The sequence below is a fragment of the Pleuronectes platessa genome, chromosome 18, assembly GCF_947347685.1.
Source record: "Pleuronectes platessa chromosome 18, fPlePla1.1, whole genome shotgun sequence".
Taxonomy (NCBI): Eukaryota; Metazoa; Chordata; class Actinopteri; order Pleuronectiformes; family Pleuronectidae; genus Pleuronectes; species Pleuronectes platessa.
Window position 1 is genome coordinate 14,051,102 of NC_070643.1, and position 22,770 is coordinate 14,073,871.

Here is a 22,770-nt window from a genome sequence, read left to right on the forward strand (position 1 = left end):
TAAAGGTTTCAACATAATTTATGGTTTTTACACAGTCAAACGTCAGCGGCAGCCCGTCGCGAAGGCGCCAGACTCAAACAGAGAGAAACGCGGACGAGTTTCAGAGCGACCAGAAAAGATCAGAGTTATAAAGAGTTATAAAGGTTCACAGGGAAACTGAAAACCTCCACCTGCCACGTTCAGGTCAGTTCCATTGTCCCATGATTTCGTTTATGTGGAAACCCGAAGTAATGGCGTGATGTTTTATCGTCGAACACCACCTAGCTACTTGTGAAGTTTGCTAACTGAGACCTAGCACCAGAACTATAATATTTTGAAAGTGTGAATTAGTAAGTTAGAGAAGTCGCTGAAATATTTTATAAAGTTAGGAACTTTAATAATGTCCAAATATACAAATAGTCTCAACAGCTCTACCAGAAACGTGTTACTGCTCCTGATGAATCCTGCAGTAACCGTTTTCATACGATTGTCTTTCTCTATTATGTTATTCACTATAGAGCTTTCATTCGCTCTCCACCATGAAGACCTCCAGACCAGCTCTGCAGACCACTGCCCAAGAGGAGTGTGGGGTCTGGCTGGACACTGTGCAACTCAAAGGAAAAGCCAAACAGGTAAAACTGTGTGTAAGCTGCTGTAGAGATTCTGGTCAGACCTGGTATTAACATCCGGAAGGAGTATTTCATTCCCATTCAGTAAAGCAGTGAATTACTTTGTTTAACTATTTGTACACAGTATGTGTTTATAGAGCACGCAATAGCCCTCATATAGGCTGCAGTATATAACTATTTACAAGTAACATTATCAAAATTCTCTCATGCTTTTATTACTCTTCAGTGTTTTAGTGAGCCCATATTCCATTCTGCTCATCTTTCATTTCAGAAACGTCTCACCCGTCGTCCCATTTCTAAACTGCTGAACCCCTTTGCTGAAGGTAGTGGATATAGTTTGGCTGTGGCTCTCAACTTCACACAGACTAAAATGGAAATGCCCAAAACCAAACAGAGCTCCATATCAGCCTTCTTCACACGTCAACCCAGAGGTAAGTCGTCCAAACTGCTGGAATCAGTCTGTGAAGAAAATTGTCAGAAGGTGGTAAAGCTGCAGTAGACTGTTGACTTGCTTATAATTTACATTTGCTTTGTGACAACTGAATGTTTGCTTATTCCATCTCCCAAAAGTTCCCGATGAGAAGTCGAACTCTGATGAACCAAACATGGATCCGGTGCAGTTCTTCTCCTCAGCATCCACTGCTCCTGTTGTATCAGGGACAAAACGAAAACGAGGAACACATCTTGAAAACGCTGAGCCTGGTGTGGATCAGGGGTGGGAAAGTGAAAATGTGACTGAGCCACAGGCAACACTGTGGCTGGAGCAAGATGAAACACCTCCTAAGAACTCGAACTGTCAGTCTGAGGAAGAGCACCCTGAGGAGTTAAACCCACCTCAGAGTAAGAGGAGGTTCCCTGACACCTCCTCATTACCAGAGGACAGTCAGCCTCTTCCACAGGCGTGGAGTCAGGACCCACTGCTCACCTACAGCCAATATTCTGACAGTGAATCTAACCTGACTAATCGGGCAAATACAACAGCAGAGAAGGTTAATGACTGTTTCCTAAACAGTCTTCAAAGTGATGACGACTTTGGTTTTCGGATGGATCTGAAGGGAAAAACCTCCACTCAAAAATCCTTGAAATATTTATACTCTTCTCAGTTGGAGGATGAGAAAGAAAACAGCAGGTATTTGTCCCCATGTAAGCGCTCACCTTTCTCTCAGATTGACCCTGTTTCAAATAATGAACGGACGGAGCCAAAAACTCCATCACCACGAAAACACATCAAAGATCGACTGTGGAATAAAGCTGAGGATGATGAGAGTGGTATATCACAGTTCAAGTGGACAAAACCAAGTAGTGCACCCTTTAAAAAACCAGCACGAAAGCAGCAAAGCAGAGAAGCTGATGAGGACAGTCTGGCCATGTTGTTTACCCAGGACTCTGAAGGCTTCAGGGTGATAGCACACAGAGGTCTGCAAGTCAGGAGTCCGCTCAAAGATCCGAGTAACTTCAGCACTGGGGTTGTGAGAACTAGTTCTTACAAGTCTGTGGTGGAGGAGGACGAGGAAGATGAGATGCTCTTTACTCAAGACTCTCAGGGACTTAGGGTGATTAAACACTGATGAGAGCATTTGAAACACCAGGAGTCTTACTGTATGTGGATATAATACTTTTCAAAAAGACTTTCCATAATTGTTCCTTCGCCAATGGGTAAAACAAGAACATCTGAAAGTTTCGAGACGGTTCTCTCTGATTCTCCTCTCGTCTCATTTCATCTTTAGATCTTTTGTATTTCCTGTAAGTTTTTCCCTGTTTATCATGTTGGAATTGGTTTCTTTGGTACTATATGTATTTTATTTTTTGGTCTCTATGACACTGAGATGTCCCACAAGGTGCAACTTCTTTTAGCAATTAGAAAATACAATCTCTCGAGAAGTTACGGTGGCACTGCTGATTTGAAGACTTTGAAGAAATTAAATAAAATGTATATTTATTATATTTGGTCCTGATAAGCATATTCATTCTTGAGTTATGGAATGTGCGCTGTAAGGTAAACATTTTCTATGTTGTAGCGTGTAGAAAAATCCAAGAATCATCAATAGCAGAATAATTAGAAACTACAATGATAAAGAAAATCAAAGTGGGTAGAAGAACATCCAATCAATAACATAAACAAGCCAGAAGTGGGAGTTTTGATTTATTTGAAAAATGATCCACAATTACATCAAATCGTCTCCATGTAAATTAAACATTGTGAGAATCACTAGTGGTTACCATCTTCCCTATGCTGACGCCATATACTACGTCTTAGTACAAAATAGAGTGATGCACACAGAGATAATAATAAAGTGTAAATGCTACTGTCTATATTTTAAAGGCACACGAGAAATTAGAAGCCTATTGTTTTAATTTATTTTGACCAGTTGAACATTTATTTCAGGTTATTTTTTCATAACTGGATGTTACTCTGCACCAGTGAAACCTCTATGTGTGGCTTTAATGCAAACTACACTGAACACTGTTCCATATAACTTCACTAAATGAAACACTGACTTGACGACTGTGTGTGTTACACATTTAAAGAGGTCATTAAAATAGACTTAAACGCACTTAGACATAGTCCTATGTTTGACTTGGCCTCTGAAAGTTGTGCATGTTACACACTCCAGCGTATTCCTGTTGACTAACGTTATTGCTGCTGCGGTCTAATCTGTAGTTTAGCTCTTATACAATAAAACAGCCATGTGTGTGGATACAATGCAGTCAGAATGATGGTAAATCCAGAAAGAAGATATTTAAGGTAAAGTGATATTGTGATGATTTCACTAGTTACTTATTTATCACAATCAACAGCTTCAAAGTGCGATAGAAGTATTTCATGAAGTAACGATTACAGCGAAAGTGATTATACCGATAGAGTATGTTCCAGTGCCAGCGAAGCTCACTAGGTTCACAGGGACAGACATATACGTGTACATTTATTTAATTTGATGGTGGTGAAGATGATGCCGCCTCAGATCAGCCTGCGATCTCAGTGGGCTCTGTCACCAGCTTGGAGCCGCTCCAAACGGTCTTGAACTGCTCCGGCACCGGAAACTCTCTCTGTGGAACAACCGAGAAGGAGAAGAACTTCAAATTAAAACACACACCCAGAGGTCAATAGTCCTGCCGCTCGTTCTTTATCTTCGACACTTACATAATCGTCATCTCCTGTAGGAATCAGGATGTTCATCTCAGAGCTCTTGGCGCTGATGATTTCACAGTTCAGGGAGTCCTTGCTGAGGTACACCTGGCAGCCCTCCGTCTTGTTGATGGAAATAGTCGGGACTGTTCCCAACACCTGCAACAGAGAGACGAGTCTCAGCTGCTAACATGTACTGTATCTGGTATAAACTGTCAAATCAATATTGAAACTGTAATAGAAGAGTTCAGGCTCCATCTTTAATATTGACTGTCTTTTGAAGTCAAGGCTTTTACTTGTTGCCTCTGCCAAGGAGGTTATGTTTTCATTGGCCTTTGTGGGTTTGTCTCTTAGCAGGATTATGCAAAAAATGAGGTGGAAGGGTTTGGAGCAGATTCAATTCAGAATCTAAGAATAAAAAATTGCAAGATAGAGTATTTTGTGTTTTTTACATTTTCTGGGAATTCCTCAACAGATCTCGCACATGTATAGTTCTAATATCTACAACAGGTGAAATCATTCAAGCAGTTTGCTTGAAAATTATGTGTATGTTGTATTTGTTTCCGACCTCAATACATGTATATGTAAAGTGGTCCATCAGCCTTTCGGCGGTACACGCTCTCCAGGCACCCTTCTAGTTATGAATGCTCCACTCACCTGTATCTGGATTGAATTGGAGTTGATGATTTCCACAATCCCCACCACATTCTCAAAAACCAGACCCAGCTTCTTGCAGTTGTCTGAGCAAACAAAACACGTGGAATGATGAGAATTACAGTGAGAGATTACGAATATAATCTCACCAACATTTTCTTGGTTTGTTTGGAGGAATCTCACCTATGATGATGGAGTTAATTTTGCCCTTAACCTGCAGGGTGGAGTTATTGCAACCGAAGACGTAGGCCACTTGTTTCAGCTCCGTCTCCTCAATCACCAGGTCGTGTTTCTGCTCAAAGTTCTCCTGCAACAACAGATTCAATCAAAAATCTATGTGTAATATTTCAAATGTGAGAAAAGGGTATAAAAACCCTGAAAGATGATGTCAACAGGTCACGCACCACCCTCCATTTCTTTCCCTCCAGCTCCAGGAGCGGGAGTCTTTTCTGGACGGCTGCTTTCGATGAGGCAGCAGCCCCCGAGGATTTGGTTTTGGTCGGTGCAGCTTGAGAGCGCAGATTTGGGTTCTTGTGGGTCTTCTGGTCTTCTGACACACGCTTCAGACCTACAGACATGGAGGAGATATGTATTCGCATGCAGGAACATATATGGGATTTTACGAAAGTCTTACTTCCCCCAACTCTACCTCACTTATCCGAGGAATTGTCAACCAAACCAAACCATAAGATTTTCTGAATATTTGAAAATTTCTTGATTTGTTTTGGTGCCTGAAATTTAAAGATATTTAGTCCGACACATTTCCGAATCAACCATAAAAAACATGAATTTAAAGCTGTGTAAGTGAAACTTCAAAAGTTCCCATACATATTATCGAGGATGTGACCATTGTGTGGCTACAGCATATTGTTAAACCATATTTACTGTATTTCTTGTTGACAAATTTATAATCATATCTATATCTCATTTCATGGTCACATTTATACCATCACTACCACATACGGTTAGTTTACCTGCACAGATACATACGGGCTGAAAGTAGTTTTATATCACACACTATTTAAGTACATCCTCTGTTCTTATGCTCTTAATTTCCAGTTACTGAAGTGAACTGACCTTTGGTGATGTCCATGCCCTGGTTGAGCTGAGCAAACAGAGCCGAGTGCGGTGCCGCCCCATTGCCCACCTGAGGCTGCGGGTCCTCGTCCGTGAAGACCGGAGGTGGGCCGGGGGGAGGAGGGGGAGGTGGCAGGTGGCAGGGAGCACCGGGGGTCTTGGGGGAGTCGAGGAGAGAGGGAGGAGCAATGGGGCCCTGGGGCATGAAGAAAAAGAAAGGTCCAACAATAATGTGGTGTGTGAGCCTTTCAAGCCACACACACAGAAAACACAGAGGCAACAGGTGTTCTGGTTATAACAGCTGCAGTTGTACACACGTCCAGCAGGGGGAGTATTGCTTAGGGAATGTGGGAAAGCTGTGGTGGTCAGTAATGATGGTTTCTCACTCAGGACCTCGTGGTGTTAGTGTGTGTGACTGAGAACAAGGAGAATAAGAGATGATGGGGGGGAACCTTCACTTTACTTGATGTTGTTAAAACTCATCTTATCCTGCCAGCAGCACACAAACTGTAGTTATTCAGTTATGTGATGATAACACTGAACAAAATATTTATGTATAATGGAAACTGGAAACTCAATGCATTGTTCCATGCACACATTTAATGGGTTTGGATACACCAGGAGCAATAGTGGATCTCAACAATGAGCTGAAACCATGAATTGATTATGAATTGATTGCTTTTTTTTCTCAAAAAACTAAATATCCTCTGGATTCAGTTTCTCACACACACACACACACACACACACACACACACACACACACACACACACACACACACACACACACACACACACACACACACACACACACACACACACACACACACACACACACACACACACACACACACACACCTATGACAGGGGAGAATTGAAATGTCACTTCAAACACTTATGATTCCATCTGAGGCTACTTGACCTCGGACACGAGGCACATGTGTGGTACACATCATGGATGAACAATGCAGACCTGTTACACTAAACAGCTCAGCACATACCACTGGATTAACTGTGTGTGTGTGTGTGTGTGTGTGTGTGTGTGTGTGTGTGTGTGTGTGTGTGTGTGGACATGTATGCCTGTAAAACATTTCTGACTGCTTCTTTGTTTTCATGTGTGCATTTGTGTGCAGGTAGAAAAAGCACCAAAATAACCTTTTTGTTGAGGTGTTAAAAAACGAATTGAACCATATTTGTCGATTCTCATGTCGATCATAAATAACAACATCTTATATCGCTGGGATCTGTTTCATTTAAAATACTTATTCATTCAAACTGTAAGAGTAACTCTCCAAAAACTTTTCCCATGGCTTTAGTCATTATCTGAAACGATTGATCGAATAATCAATAACGGACAAAAAACGCAGAAGCTACTGTTTCAAATAGCTTTTGTGTGTGAATCCACATCCATATGTTAGCCTGAGCATGTCATAGTATGAGCGTGTCACTACCCCCCCCCCCCCCCCCCACCCCCGAGCAGCAGATGACGGCTGCGCTTGCTGGGGATCAGCCCTGCAGTTTGGGTTACGGCGCAAACTGCGTGTGCACACAGGCTCTTTGTCGGGGGGCTCCTCTGTGAAGAAAACCTCCATTGAGGCAAACCCTGAGGACCACCTGTTAGCGCCACACACTCCCATCCTTGTAAGCACATGTGCACTGTGTCGCTCAGACACACACTGCAGGGGCGACAGCTGACACACACGCAGCCACTGCAGGTTCTCAAGTTTCTGCAGAAAACACACATGGGAGCACAGTTGTTCACCATTATTCACAGTTCCGGCTTCAATCATTTGATGTCGAGTTCAGCAGGTCGAGCGTTCTTTGGGGGGAGATGTGCAAAGATTGATTGCACTGATGTGTGTGCTGATTGTTAAGACACAGCTAGAGGATAATAAGCTTACATCAGCATAAAGCCTGGAAAACAGCAGTCACGCTCTAACCAAATGTGCACACCTGCAACTTTAAAGGGTCACGTTTCAATTGTTTAATCCTTTCACACTCATTTTTCAAATTTGGTGATGTGTGTGGAGCTATTTCTTCCTGAATAAGCACAAGTAGGTGTATTTCTTTTTAACATTTGGACAAAGCCTAGCGAGCTGAGTTGAACTTACCTGCTGCGGCCTGTAGTTTCATATTTAGTGCACGGTCATTGTGGTATCAATCTTCTCGGCTAACTCTCTGCATGAGAGCAAATAAACGTTCCTAAAGTGATCACCTACTCCTTTAAGAAAGAAACTGCAGCACAAGTTTCTCAGAGGGAGCTTCTATGAATTTTAGACGCCAACATGCGACACAGCCAGGTTCCCCCGAACGAATAAAGACAAGAGAAAGATTCTCCTAACTGACAGGAGGAGGAGGAGGTCAAGTGTGCGCCGATGGGATTCGGTTTTCGAGTCGTCCTCGTAATCTCTGGGATCCAGCGAGTGTGAGAGCGGAGACATCCATAAACAGAAGTGAGTGTGGGAGTGACAGGGGCTTCGTGAGCTCGTTCATTCATTCATGCTCTCTGCAGCGGTTTATGTAACCGCTCGCTCCATAACTAAAAATGGAAGTGCACGCTAAAAACAACAAAAAAGAAGTCCATCTGAGCTCTGATATAAAAATATCACGGCCTGTGAATGGAAACTCAATGGAAACACAGCTAAGATAATACACAAGTGGCTTTAGGAGTGATGTCTTGTTTTCAGGCTGATATGTTAACATTTAGAGAAGATGGAAACTGAAGGACCAAGTGGAAACATGCATCACGTTTTCAGCCTTATTCCTTAAGGAGAATGTGGTGTTAAATTGTAAAACTAATTTAGTATTAATGATAAATTTAGGTGTTTGATTTGAACAATAAATTGAACACCAAAAAATATATATACGCCTCTGTACTCACGATCTTGCTCCACTCCAGGCCTGTGGTGTGGTGCTGCTTGATGAACGACTGCATCTCGGTCCAGATCGACAGGTAGGAGCGCACCCAGTCCACATGGCGTCTGTCGCTGGGGGGGGGGGAGCCCGGGGAGGGGGATGTTGGTGGGAGGGGTTGGGGGAGACAAATATGTGATATTCAGATGAAAACAGGAAGGAGGAAGGCGAGGGAGGCAGTAAAGCAGGAAGGAGGCATTCTGAGGGCTGGTCCGACGTAATCAGGGGACTGATATCTTTGAATTTGGGAAATTTGGGAAAATTTGGGAACTGTAAGGGAACTAATGGGCCTTAGTGGAAGTGGGAACTCTACTAGTCTAGTTTTTAAATTTTTTCCACAATCTCACACTGTGGAATTTTTTTTTCTTTTGGTTAAAATAAAAATGGTGTTTTTAATTTGTCAAGGTTTACATAGTCAGATTAGAGACTGCTCTGGCTCATCTAACAAAAACGAACAAAACAGATATCACCCTCTTGACATGTGCATCATCATCATGGTGCCGGTGAAGATGTACTAACGTTTCTTTGTAGTCCTTCAGAACTCTGTTGGTGTAGAAGGTGGCGGCGTCGTTCATCTCCTTCACGTAGGGACCCGGCTTCTGACACTGAGAGAGAAGAGAGAGAAAGATCTTATCTCACCGTCAGTGTGACACGGACCCTGTGAGGCCCAAACTGTCCTTTGTAGACATTTGGTGAAAAGTATCTGTTTATCATTCCACTTTGCATTTGGGGTAAAACAAACAGAGGAGCATCTCGTACTTAAAGGTCTGAGTCGGACATGTTTAATAAGCCCTGTGTGGAAGAGCTCCTGACAGCGACATACACTGACCAGAGCCGGAGCTGGAGTTTTTCAATTAAGAAGTGAAGAGGAGGGATTATGTTCTTTATCTAAATGATAATTCATCCCAGAAGTCAGGGGGAGAGCATTGGAGGAGGGAGAGAGAGGAAGAGACACTTAGTGTGTAAAGGAGGAAAAAACTCCATATGTCGAGTTTATCTATAGCTCTGGCTCTTGTGTTATATGTATAATATTTGATTTTAGATTTTGCATAATTAAACGCAATGTTTCCACTTGTAGTTCTGATATATTTGTCTGAAAATCAATATTTTTCACGAGTGGTTAGTTGGGTGGTTAACATTTGAGTCCAACTTAAATCTGGATGACTGACAGGGACATTCATGTTCTAACAGCGTGTATTATCCTGAATGTTCTGTCTTTTTGTTCACCAGGGTGTACTTGTATTATTCCTCACCACAGCGACCCAGCCCAGCGCCGGGATGCTCTCGCTGACGGCTGACAGGTGGTTGAAGAAGCTGCTGCCGCGGTTCCGTTCCCGGAAGTTCTGGATCTCCTGGATGTGCTCTGAAATTGGCTTCATCAGGTCGTGCAGCTCCGTCTGGGAAAGAAGCAAGGAGTCAGGAAGAGGAGGAGGCAGGAGACGAGGAAGAGATGCCGGTGATAGAGGATGGAAAAGGTGAGGGAGGGAGGATCGAGACTGGGAGAGTGAGTCCTATAAACATCATTTTACATTTAAACCAAATCATAAATAAACCAGCTGGCAAGAGAAGCACAGGAATCCTTCTTTTGCCTCTTTTGAATACATAATACCCAGATGTTTGAGATACCCTGCATCGTTTACCCCGCTCCCAGCTCCATGCAACCAGTAAATCCTAAACTAGGCTACGGGACAGTCACTAATTTTATTAGCTGGAGCCTTTTTCCACTGGATCTTCCAGATCAGTACAGCTCAGCCCCAAGCCCCCCCCCCCCCCCGCCATCGCGCTGTCCCTGCAAACATTCCTCGGTTCATGGGGAGATCCCTCTGGCCTTGTAAGGCATACCGCTCCGCCAGTGTTTACAGTTTACCTATCACACACACACACACACACACACACACACACACACACACACACACACACACACACACACACACACACACACACACACACACACACACACACACACACACACACACACACACACACACACACACACACACAATTAATGCAGGAACACGATGTTTCATTGGAGAATTGTTGCAGCAGCTTTCTGTGTTCTGATCTCCAGTGAACTGGATGCTATGTGAAACATTTACAGACAATGAGCCTGTGACAAAATAGTTTCTTTATCCAAATGGGAATGTTTTGTGTCTTTCTTTGTATAATATACGTAGTGTGAAAAATGCATAATACGTCTGCTTCTGTAAACATATGCTTGTTTGCAAAGACGCAGAGGAAACTTTCAATTTCAACAAATTCTTCCCTCAATCAGATGCACATGATCTCCATAAGCTGGGACAGACGGGCCTTTCTCTGCTTGTCCAGTTGCTTTTATTATTACTAAATCCAGCTAATGTCTATGAGGCAGTGTGTGTCTATCCCCCCTGTCCAGTACAGATTTACCTCCCTACGGTCAATAGGGATGTACTGTGGGCTGGGCATCGTCTTTCTCTCAGCTTTCTCCATCTTGATGACATTTTCATCTAGTATTTCTGTTTTTGTGCGCTTACTCAATTTATCATGCAATTATTAAATGAATATAATCTTATTATTATTCTAACTGCCCATTCACATCGTATATTATTATATGTAGTTAAATAAAAAGCTTTCATGACTTCAAACACAAACCTCAGCACCCTGCGGTTGTTTGCCCCCAACAACTGGTGCACATTTTATCTACAGTGCCTTGCATAAGTATTCACCCCCTTTGGACTTTTCTACATTTTGTCATGGTATAACCACAGATTAAAATTTATTTCATCGTGAGTTTATGTAATGGACCAACACAAAATAGTGCATCATTTGGAAGTGGGGGGAAATATTACATGGATTTCACAATTATTTACAAATAAAAATCCGAAAAGTGTTGAGTGCATATGTATTCACCCCCTTTACTGTGAAACCCCTAAGAAAGATCTGGTGCGACCAATTGCATTCACAAGTCACATTTGCAAGTCACATAATTAGTAAATAGGGTCCACCTGTCTGCAATTTAATCTCAGTATAAATACACCTGTTCTGTGACGGACTCAGAGTTTGTTGGAGATCATTACTGAACAAACAGCATCATGAAGACCAAGGAGCTCACCAAACAGGTCAGGGATAAAGTTGTTGAGAAATATGAAGCAGGGTTAGGTTATAAAAAAATATCCAGAGCTTTGAACATCTCTCTGAGCACCATAAAATCCATCATAAGAAAATGGAAAGAATATGGCACAACCGCAAACCTACCAAGAGGAGGCCGTCCACCCAAACTGAAGAGTCGGACAAGGAGAAAATTAATCAGAGAAGCAACCAGGAGGCCCATGGTTACTCTGGAGGAGTTGCAGAGATCCACAGCTGAGGTGGGAGAATCTGTCCACAGGACAACTATTAGTCGTCTACTCCACAAATCTGGCCTTTATGGAAGAGTGGCAAGAAGAAAGCCATTGTTGAAAGGGATCCATAAAAAATCCCGTTTGGAGTTTGCCAGAAGCCATGTGGGAGACACAGCAAACATGTGGAAGAAGGTGCTCTGGTCAGATGAGACCAAAATGGAACTTTTTGGCCTCAATGCAAAACGCTATGTGTGGCGAAAACCCAACACTGCCCATCACCCTGAGCACACCATCCCAACAATGAAACATGGTGGTGGTAGCATCATGCTGTGGGGATGCTTCTCTTCAGCAGGTACAGGGAAACTGGTCAGAATAGAGGGAAAGATGGATGGAGCCAAATACAGGGAAATCCTTGAAGAAAATCTGATGCAGTCTGCAAAAGACTTGAGACTGGGGCGGAGGTTCATCTTCCAGCAGGACAATGACCCTAAACATACAGCCAGAGCTACAAAGGAATGGTTTGGATTAAAGAATGTTAATGTCTTAAAATGGCCCAGTCAAAGCCCAGACCTCAATCCAATAGAGAATCTATGGCAAGACTTGAAGATTGCGGTTCACAGACGGTCTCCATCCAATCTGACTGAGCTTCATCTTTTTTGCCAAGAAGAATGGACAAACCTTTCCATCTCTAGATGTGCAAAGCTGGTAGAGACATACCCCAAAAGACTTGCAGCTGTAATTGCAGCGAAAGGGGGTGCTACCAAGTATTGACACAGGGGGGTGAATACTTATGCACCCAACAGATGTCAACTTTTTTGTTCTCATTATTGTTTGTGTCACAATAAAATTTATTTTGCACCTCCAAAGTACTATGCATGTTTTGTTGATCAAATGGGAAAAAGTTTATTTAAGTCTATTTGAATTCCAGTTAGTAACAGTACATAATGGGAAAAAGTCCAAGGGGGGTGAATACTTATGCAAGGCACTGTACGTAGTTATATTAGGTCACTGTGACCTTTGACCTGTAAAATCAGTTCATCTTTGAGTCCGGGTGACTTTTGTGTATTCTGTGAGTCAGGGCCGTGGTAAAGTGTGGACTTCCCCCTCATTCAGTCGAGCTACGCAGATAGAAATAAGACAGATAATGACTGGAGGGTGCACAGGGGACGTATTTAAAAAATGAAAACCTAGCCCATATTCCCACAGGCTCGATAACCGAAACGTTCTGGCAATTTGCAGAGTTGGCATCAAGTCAGAGCTGCAGCCGAGCATCAATTTCCCCCAGAAGACCCTTCAGTAATTTGCGAGTTCCGAGGAACTACTGACATTGATGATTTTGTTTGAGGGTAGAGAAGCGGCGACGTTCCTGAGAACAGATACGAGGAACGATGGTGTTACACTGAGCAGCTGTGAGATGGTTCATGTGCTGGTGAGACTCTCTGTCTACCCCGTCAATTGTATCATCAGGAAACCAAATCCAGCAGCTCCATTCCCCGACTGTTACTGCGCAGACTCTGGCCCTAAATGCACAAGATGGCGCCGTTCCTAAAAGTTCATGAACGCAGACAGAAAGAGAACGAGCCCACAAAGAGATCAAAAGTGGCGGATAGGTTTTTTTTGGGATGGGCAGTGAATGAGCTCAGCGTGTGACAACAGCACATCAGTGTCTGAGGCCTTGACTTCATATACGAGCAGTGGATCAAAGTTTGAGAGAGGAGAGGGCGACAATGGAGCTGCAGGAGGGGTTTTAACACAATGTGGACACACACACACACACACACACAGACTAACACTGAGGTAACGGTCCAATCTGAGGTCACATGAGAGTGAGAGAGCAAAAAAAGTAAGGGTCTCTTGATTTCTCTTTGTCTCACACTCTATCTAGCACACACACACACACACACACACACACACACACACACACACTGACAACAGGCTCAAATATAGAACATGCCCATAAAAAGTCAGAGAGCACAACAGTGCTGCGCTGGAGAGAAAGGCCAGAAGTTTGAGAGCTGTGTGTCTGTGTGTCTGTGTGTGTGTGTGTGTGTGTGTGTGTGTGTGTGTGTGTCTGTAGAAGGGGGGGGGGGGGGGCATACTTTTTTCCCTCCAAACCCCTGATTGAGGACGACAGATATAGACATGAATGAGGAAGGTCAGCAGACGTGTGTGTGTGTGACGTTTGTACCAATGGTTTCTGTGTGTTTGTGAGTGTATGAGTGTATTCATAGGTTTGTGTGTCATGTTGACTGTGTGTGGAGGGGTGATGTCCTCAGCTTGCCTCAGACATCATATTTTCTCCGAGGTGTTTTTTTCTATAATCCGAGCTTCTATGAGAATCTGAAAAGTGACTCTGGGCTTTTTCATCCATGAACTCGTTGAGATTGCTTCACATGACTGGACTGGAAAGTATGTTCATTGTTTTGTTAGCAGCCGTTAGCGATCATTCTGTTAGACTTTGACAGCGCTGATGGGAATGATTCAGAATTCAATGTCATATCAAAGCTACTGTAATCAGAAGTGAACTCTCTCTGTACTTAGTAAGTGTTCACGTTAACACCAGGATGTAACCACGACTGAAAAAAACACATTTTCTGAAAGTGCTGATCAATAAAATGTTGTTGTGCAACAAAACTGCTTCTAAATATGGACATCCCACGACAGCCTCAGTTCACCCTTTAGTTCAGGACTCACACATGTTGTGTAGCTGCTTTCACACATGCACTGAACTCCGAGGGAGAGGCTCAGGATTATCGTGGGACTTTCTCCGCCTGGCCTCCTCGTGTAAAGTCCGTATAAAGTCAGGAGAATTCAATGTGTGAAACACAGCAGGGGAACCCCGCTGGATCCATCGCATGCTGATGGGGGTTGTCTGCTGCATCTGACTGCTCCACCTCTTGCCTGAACAATGCAGAGGATTTTTTTCTGCTCTGAACGTGCAGAGAAACTCCCATTGTGTTGTGCATGTGTGTCCGTGAATTGGGTGAAAAGTCTGGACCCAATTCTCCAGACTTTACCCTCAGTTCATGTCCGTAAGTGGTCTTTGTGTTGGAGGCTTCAAATGAAACGCTGCCCATTCACTTTGGATGGGCTGACGCCATATATTGCCGAACTGCATTGTGGGTCCGCTGCATTGCTTGCAGAGTTCAACTTTTCAGGCGGCAATGGAGGCATCAGGCAAAGTCCCATGATGCTACTGGGCTCCCCCCAACAGCAGCCAGGCGACAGCCATTCACTACCCAACAACTTTATTAGTAATCAGAAAGAAAAAACATGAATCCAGTCTCATATTTACATCTACATGTCTTTGCACTGTTGAAGAAAGCCGGAGTGCCCAGAGGATTCGAACCAGAACCCTCGTGCTGTGAGGCTAACCGCTGTGCCGCCTGACATTGACACGTTCATGTTTTTTTCCCACAGCTCTGACCCTTTGGTGCAAAGACCTACTGATTAAATATTATTATGACTATAAGGTCTGTGGCTACGTGATGCAAAGCTTTCATTACACTGTCTGATCTGATCTGTGTCGTTGCAGAACTTAACAAAATCTAAACTGGAGACAAACATGACGTAGACAAATCAAGACATTTTCCAAGTTTATCTTTTGGAATTACCCAGTTAAGGCATATTACAGCTCCACAACTATCACAATTCTCACGAGCCCCCCTCCTGGGCCAGTCCCCCCCCCCCTCTCGCTCTCTATCTCTCTCTCTCTCTCTGTAAAGCCCTCGCTCTTCCCTTGTTTGCATTTCTGACAATCACTGAACGCTCTTTTCACCGTTTCTCCACCAATGACCTGACAGACAGCGAATGATCACTTCCTGGTAGGCTCTCTGGGCCCTGTAACACACACACACACACACACACACAATCACAATCACACACGCACACACAGACAAACAGAAGGCCAATGGGATGATATCATATCAGCGCTCCTCTCTCTCTCTTTATCTCTCTCACACACACACACATGCACGCACACAGCTCTCTCTCTCCCACCCTCCTTTCTCTCTGTACGTGAACATGTTGGGAATGTGTTGTATTAGCGTTTTCTTAGTCAAAGAGCAGAGTAATCCCTCTGTGAACAGGCCGGCCTGCTGGGGAACACAGGAGGGGAGGACACACACTGACCCACCGGACTCTGATACTGTTCTTCTCGCTGCTAAGCTGCTGTTACTTGTACAACATCTGATGCACTTTGTGTTTGAATTCCACAAGAATCACACATGTGGTTCATCCACTGCGACCGACTGTAATGGTTTGTTTGTTGCAAGGTTTCTCAGTCAGCCCAAACAGCGGCAGCCAGAGATGCTGTAAAAGTTAAACTCTTAATAACCCTTAACTGTTGCCTGCAACTGGCAACCGAGTTCACCTACCGCATCGTCTTATGGGGTTGTTCTGTGCTTTTAGTAAAGAGAGACTACAATCAAGAGAGATAACAGGAAATGACAACAGAGACAGTTTGCGAATGACATGTATCAGAGGTCTCCACCCAGCCCCAGACCATGGATGCTGCCGTTCATGGTCAGCTCCTTCAAACATAATGTCACCGGGGTGTTAACTCTATTGTTTTACAGTCCAGACTTCAGAGTTAAAGGAATAACAGGCCCATTGGAATGAGATTAGGGAAATGGCTCCAAGATCCTTTTGTAAATCCCAAATTCCTTGAAAAGTAGCTGGTTGCTCTTCAGCATTTTACTTTTATGAACCAATACATTTAAATACTGTAAATGTTTTGCAATGATTATCTCAAGGTCACAGCGTACCGAACCATCGATGGGTTTCCAGGGCAATTACCTTTGCAGGTTGCTGGTGTGTGGCAGCCATTTTGAGGAAAGTTTTCTGAGTCTGCAGGGCATCGTGCACCATCTCCGCCTGTCAATCATCAAGAGTCAGACACAGATAGATTAGGATGATAATAATCGTAGCATCACACATTTCATGGGTGTTATATGGTGCCTGCTGAATTCGGCTGCAGTTCCCTGCAAAGAAAAGATTTCCCTCTTTTGCCAGTTTATTATTTTCCTATAAAACTACAGCCGGTAAATCTGTCTGTGCTGCACATACAAAAGCGAGTATACAAAACAAACACACACAGAGTGTTTGGGTAAGACCCAGCCAGCCGTGTCCTGTGCATGCTTCTGTGTCTGTGTGTGCGTGTGTGTGTGTGTGTGTGTGTCTGTGAGACCTCCAGTTGTGGGCCAAGGGAACCACCAGGGAGGCTTTGTCCATAAAAGGAGCTCTACAAACTTAAAGAAACCACCTCTGGCTCTAACTCACATACTCGTGCAGTGATGGGACACAGGCATAGAAAGAGAACTACAAGCTTTCTGTCTTTTCTTTCCTCCTGTCTTTACCCCTCGGTTTTCAAGCCCTCCCTGTTGTGTTGGATTTATCCCAATGATATAAAACAGCTATATTTGCCAGCTGGCTTAACACAAAACACAAAACACACAATCCCTCTGGGAGTGCGGGTCATTACCAAATAGGAAAAGGTGCTCGACTAGCAACTTGATAGATGAATGTAAAGTCAAAGTTCAGTCATACTCCCATCCTTGGCTTTGTAGAGGACAGGAAACCTTTGCTATCACACACAGACACACACTCACTCACACACACAAACACACACGCACGCACACACACTCACTGCCTTGTTTCTACGTTTACATCACCGTCCTTGATATCTTTCCAAAGCTGAACATATCTAAGTAAGATCCTGTTTGTTTAAAAATCTAATGAAATAGTTGGCAGTGAGAGAAAATGCACAAGCGCACTCTCCCTTTACAGAGGAGATCAAATGAGAGCAGATTCTTAGAAATCTGAGTTTGTTTAGAAATTAGAATATGTACAATACTTAATGGATTCTCAGAGTCTTGCAAAATCTGGACTATCACAAGGGCTCCATGAAGCAGAAATAAGAGCAACCAGACACTTTCATCTGGCGCTCTGTTTGTCTGTATGTATCTGGAACGCATGTCTGGAGAATCATTCGTCCTATTGGTTCCACACTTGGCATGTGTATTGCTAAGGGCCCACTGCCGCCACCCCCCGCTGCACTGTAACTGCAGATCACTCCAACAGCAGCTGTGGCGACATCTGTCTCAAACAGCCGCTGCAGCATCTGTGTGTAAGTGTGTGTTTCTTCATGAAGTGTGCATGGACAGGTGTGTTTCTACAAGGGATTCATCCATCACCAGATGACAGTTGTGCGGCAAGGAAAGCTTTTAGTATACACACAAAATCACTCACATGTTTCTCCACCTCGCTCCCTATGGCTCGGCTCTTGCTCAGGTAGTCTGACACTGGGCCGCTGAGCAGCAGGTTGAAGGCGTCCACACTCTGAGACGGGCCTAAGAACACAGAGATATCACTGCTTATTTGATTGTTTTATGCCTGTGTGTGTGTGCCCCCCCCCCCCCCCCCCTTCAACCCTCTGAGTCAATGGTTAGTTTCAGACTTGCCTTCGTCAATGCCATTGACGCAGTCCCCATTCGCCATGCCAGCGGTCGGGTGCATGTTGATGGACATCTTCTCCAGACGAGTCACAGCTCGCTCCAGCCGCAGCATCAAACCTTCCATAGTGGCAAACACTTGAAAAACAAAAAGGGTTTTTAGTTTTGTGATTTTGATTAAATCATTTGGTCCTAAGAGATCACCACTGAATCCGGAGGAGGGGGAACGTGGGATTCACTTTGACACGTTCTCACTCTGCTGCTTCTTGTTTTCATAAAGCTGGACCACATCAGCAGCAGAGTGAAACTGAATATACACCTAAGTATCCAGAGTGGGGAGGTTTTTATGAACACTGTCTCCCTGTGAGCCGTCTGCCACAGTCACAACATCTGCACCAATCACACTATTGGATTAGAAGAGGTAGAGACTGGGGCCGGTTGAGAGGAATGTCAGAGAGTTATTTAAAACAATAATAAAAAAGTGTGAAAGTATCCTGGGAAAATACTTTATGTAGAACAAAGTAACTTTATCAACTGTGTAGATGAGATACAGACATTAGGAAGTTGGTTTCTGTGTCCCGGATTGTACATCAACCAGGAGATCAACTGATACTTAAAACAGTTTCCTTACATTTAGGAGCGTTTTAAAGGACTTTGTTAACCCCAGGTAAGAGGGACCTGGGGGGCTACATCGAACCAAACCCCCTAAGAAGTACATGATACATGAAGGACGTTCTAGTCCTCAACCAAACCTTTTTAACAGAAGGTTAGTGACATGGGGCCTCATCAGTGAGTTATTGAACTCTGCTACTCGTCCTCAGTGATGGAACTTCACATAGCATTGAACTACGTCGGCCACCGTACAAAACTAACTGTATAACATCCACGAACACACACACAGTCCTAGTTTAGTTGATATGTGGAACAAGTCTAGAAGTGTAACCTAATGCCAGTGGAATACATTGAAGGAAACAGCACAGAGCACACTGATTTAACGCTGACCAGCCATATGCCTCAACAGGAGGCAACACAGGCCTGTTTCCAATATTAATTAGTCAGCCGAGTGGAATTCAAGCCAGCGAGCTGCTGCATCATAACACAAACTACTGCTAGGTAACACACTCATCCTATTCGGACACCTGCTACCTGTGTATCCAACACACACCCCAACCGCTCTGGATTAAAGATTTTGACAGGATGATGTTTAAAAAAACACCAGGAAGCTCTGCATCTCTGTGGCTGTGAGTAAACTCCGTAGCCTGGATGGTGTCTCCTGTCTGTAATCTTTTTTAAATTATGCCCAGTAATTATGTGCTCCGAGCAGCCAACAAGTCCTGATGGGCGTCAGCGGCTCATCCCTCTGGAGAAATCTCTCAGCAGTGCCAGATGCCTATCCCACCACTCAGCTGCTATTTCTGATCTCGTGCTCGCAGCAGCTCTTAAAGGCGAGACCTGGAACCTGCAGGGCTGCGAGTGCGCTGATAACAAGAGACTAGAGATGGACCAACAATGATGATGATGATGATGGATACTTAATTAATCCCGTGGGAAATTCAGATGTCAACTCTGCCACAAGAAATGTACGTGGACTGAGGGGAGTCAGAGTTTATTATGATGAGTTGTTTGTAATAACATCTTTCATACAGGATTTATAGCTCATTTGTTTTATACCTCTGTGTCAAATGTTTCAGCTGCTTCGTGTTGAAATACAAGACATAAAAACACAACAGGATCTCTTCTTATAACTCAGAGACAGAAGAACCAAATTAAAACAATTAATGTAGAAGCTTTGACAAACAACTGAGGACCGTATATATGAGATGGCTTATAAACTACAGAGTGAAAAGCCTGTGAGTTTGACTATAACATTTATCACAACAGGCTGCCTTAAATGGCTCGTAATCTTCTTTATTTCTGATCAATAAAGAATCCATTATTCATAATTGTAATTAATTAACGCTATTAATTACAATATATATACTTTTGACAATTGAGGGTTTCTTAATAGAGAGTGATACTCTATGGTGCTTTGTGGTACTTTGAAAATGTCATTTTGTCAGAGCTGGAAAAGTTAGTTGATCAATCGATAAGTTGAACCACAGAAAAGTAATCTGCGAGCGATAGATAATGATTTAAGTTCCCTTTACAACATAAGATGTCACCTCGGACTCTGAGATATCACAATGGACAGTTTTCATCTGACAATGTTTGATGAACAGAATCATTAATCAATTAATGGAGAAAATAAATCTATAGAGAAAAGCACCATGGTTACTCTTACAAACATTAAACCGAGGCCTTTGGATCAACTACTGTTTTTATCCAAAGTCTAAAACACTTCACTTAATCACTGTCTCGCTCAATAACAAAGTTAATCTTTGTTTAAAATCCATGACACAGAAGCAGCCGCGGCAGCTGCACTAGTTTTATTATAAGGCAGCCAAAATCGATGGCGATGTCTTTGTATTGCCATGGAGATTTCCATATTCATATAGACTTCATCCACCATAGGAACTGAAGGGGCAGCAGCTGGTGTGAGTTAAAGCCCACTTCTTGCTTCAGAAATACATAACTGTCGCATTAAAGTCTCCGAAATTTTTCATCTATTTAAAAATGTCTTCATTCTGTTGGTGGTGACTGTCGCCTCCACAACACGAGAACATTCCTCAGTCTGTTCCTCCAGACAGGTGGGTCACAGCATCTGCCACATAAAGACCCCCGACCGACAGCTGAGAGGACCCACATGACGCGGCAGAGTGGAAAGATATTACTGGCTTCATCCTGACCTGCACATGTCTCCTGAACCCTGTGGCCTGGTATCTGATCTTATAGAGGCTATATTGGGCCACAGCCCAGAGGCGGCTGCTATGGGCCGACTGTACTGTACGATATCCAAACACAGGTCTCCATGTGCTGCACTGTAATCTAGGAGCTTGGATAAAGGACGATTTAATGGTAAATGAACTGTATTTATATAGAGATGTTCAAGTCTTGATGAGCTATTTAAGTGCTCTACATTACAGTTTTTTGCCATTCATCCATTCATACAGTGCATCTATGTGCAGCACTTTCTCTATCACAATAACATACTTGTGGCACAGCTGTCAGTATCTTGCCCAAGGACACTGGCATTGAACCGCCAACCTTCTTGGACGACCTGCACTAACTCCTGAGCCCCAGATGTGTCTACTCTATGGCCACTAAAACCTTATAGTGTTGGTAATGATCTCATAAACATGGTGTGGGATCGTTGGTTTTGATTTTAAAATGTTGCCATTAAAATGAAGAAATAAATATGTTTTTGTTTGTAGGTGTGTTGTTACTGATTGTGGTTAATGTTCAATAAAGAACAGTTATTAAGACAGCATTTACTTTTCAGGTATGAGTAGCTTTTTGGGGACTTTTGATCATATCACATGATCTTCCTCAGCAAATTGGTTCATTTAAACATATCTCGGAGCACTTGAGGACTTCCTGTCCATTTTGTTTTAACGTTTATTAGAAAGTAAAAGCCGATTTGATCCGCTAAGCCAATGTGGGACAGTAAAAAGCTCCATAAGCTACCAAATGGACCTTAAGGTGTAAGATCCTTTTGTAAACTGGTGTTTGGTTAAAAATTTTACTTTGAAACCCCAAAAAGAGCCCACAATCAATCATCTATAATATATAACACCAATGGGCTGTTTGAATCTCATGAAGGGTTACTACAGGTGTCTCATCCCACAGGGGGTCTCAGGCCAAACACGTTCACGCTCCATGACATTGCACTGGCACGCGCATAGTTATTTCACCTGCCCTCCTCAAATCTGATGCTTCATGGTGAGAAGCCACAAGCACCGTTACTCCAGAAAGAAGGTAGAGGCAAAAGAAAAACAGCATCAAATCAATACAGTGCGTTCTCACGGTGCGTAAAGCCCAGTGCCAGACTTGTCAGAACAGCGCAAGTGACGCACAAGCAGGAAGCAGGTGAAGATGACTTTGTTTGGACATTTTCTGCGCACAAACCTGGCACATCTCTGTGACACAGCACTACCGCAGGAGCGTACCCCTCCGCCCCCCTCCCGAAACACAAGATTCAGTCAAAAAGAACAGCCCGGTACAGGGACATCTTACCTCCCTCTCCTCCTGGTCCGCAGTTAATTTCTCTGTGTGTGTGCGCGTCAATATCCCGGGATTGGATTCGAGTCGGTGTTCCGTCGCGGTGCGGTCCTCTCCTGCCGCCCTGCCCCGTCACTCAGCTGCGCACAGCACCGGCACAGTTCCGGGATGTGTCCTAAAAAAGCAACACGGTGAACCTGAGAGCCGCAGCGCGCACGGATCAGGAGAGTGACTCAGTGCCGCAGTGGCTCCTCCGGGGCGCACGGACGGTTTACTCCGCAGGCAACATGGCTGCTTCACAGAGCCCCACTAAAAATAGACGAGTGATGGACGCCGGGGCAAAAGACATGTGCACGTGTTCCTTCTGAGGGAAAATAGACCTTGACATGCAGCTTCATCATCGTCTTCATCATCGTCATCACCATCATTAGGCCAAGTGTGGTCCATTTAAATCTGACACCACTTTCCCTGAAGTGAATTTACACCTGACTCAATAGCAACTGCTGATGTATTGTAGGTGTAACACC

At 43.7% G+C, this 22,770-nt stretch overlaps 2 protein-coding genes across 2 annotated transcripts; one reads left to right on the forward strand and one right to left on the reverse strand.

Annotated features, from left to right (window-relative positions):
- Positions 1–54: 54 nt before the first annotated feature.
- LOC128462201 (aurora kinase A and ninein-interacting protein) lies at positions 55–3,009 on the forward strand. The gene is made up of 4 exons (XM_053447498.1): positions 55–183; positions 498–611; positions 880–1,039; positions 1,179–3,009. Exons 2-4 carry the CDS (start codon positions 519–521, stop codon positions 2,174–2,176), a joined length of 1,251 nt encoding a protein of 416 aa, XP_053303473.1. The 5' UTR covers positions 55–183; positions 498–518; the 3' UTR covers positions 2,177–3,009.
- On the reverse strand, positions 2,735–22,488 carry cap2 (cyclase associated actin cytoskeleton regulatory protein 2). Its single transcript, XM_053447497.1, has 13 exons — positions 22,259–22,488; positions 18,155–18,283; positions 17,943–18,043; positions 16,491–16,568; positions 9,630–9,773; positions 8,896–8,981; positions 8,345–8,450; positions 5,467–5,662; positions 4,794–4,957; positions 4,573–4,696; positions 4,393–4,475; positions 3,751–3,894; positions 2,735–3,656 (listed from the first exon to the last, which is right to left on the reverse strand). The coding sequence occupies exons 2-13, from the start codon at positions 18,270–18,272 to the stop codon at positions 3,573–3,575; spliced, it is 1,428 nt and encodes a 475-aa protein (XP_053303472.1). The 5' UTR covers positions 18,273–18,283; positions 22,259–22,488; the 3' UTR covers positions 2,735–3,572.
- Between the last annotated feature and the right edge of the window lie 282 nt (positions 22,489–22,770).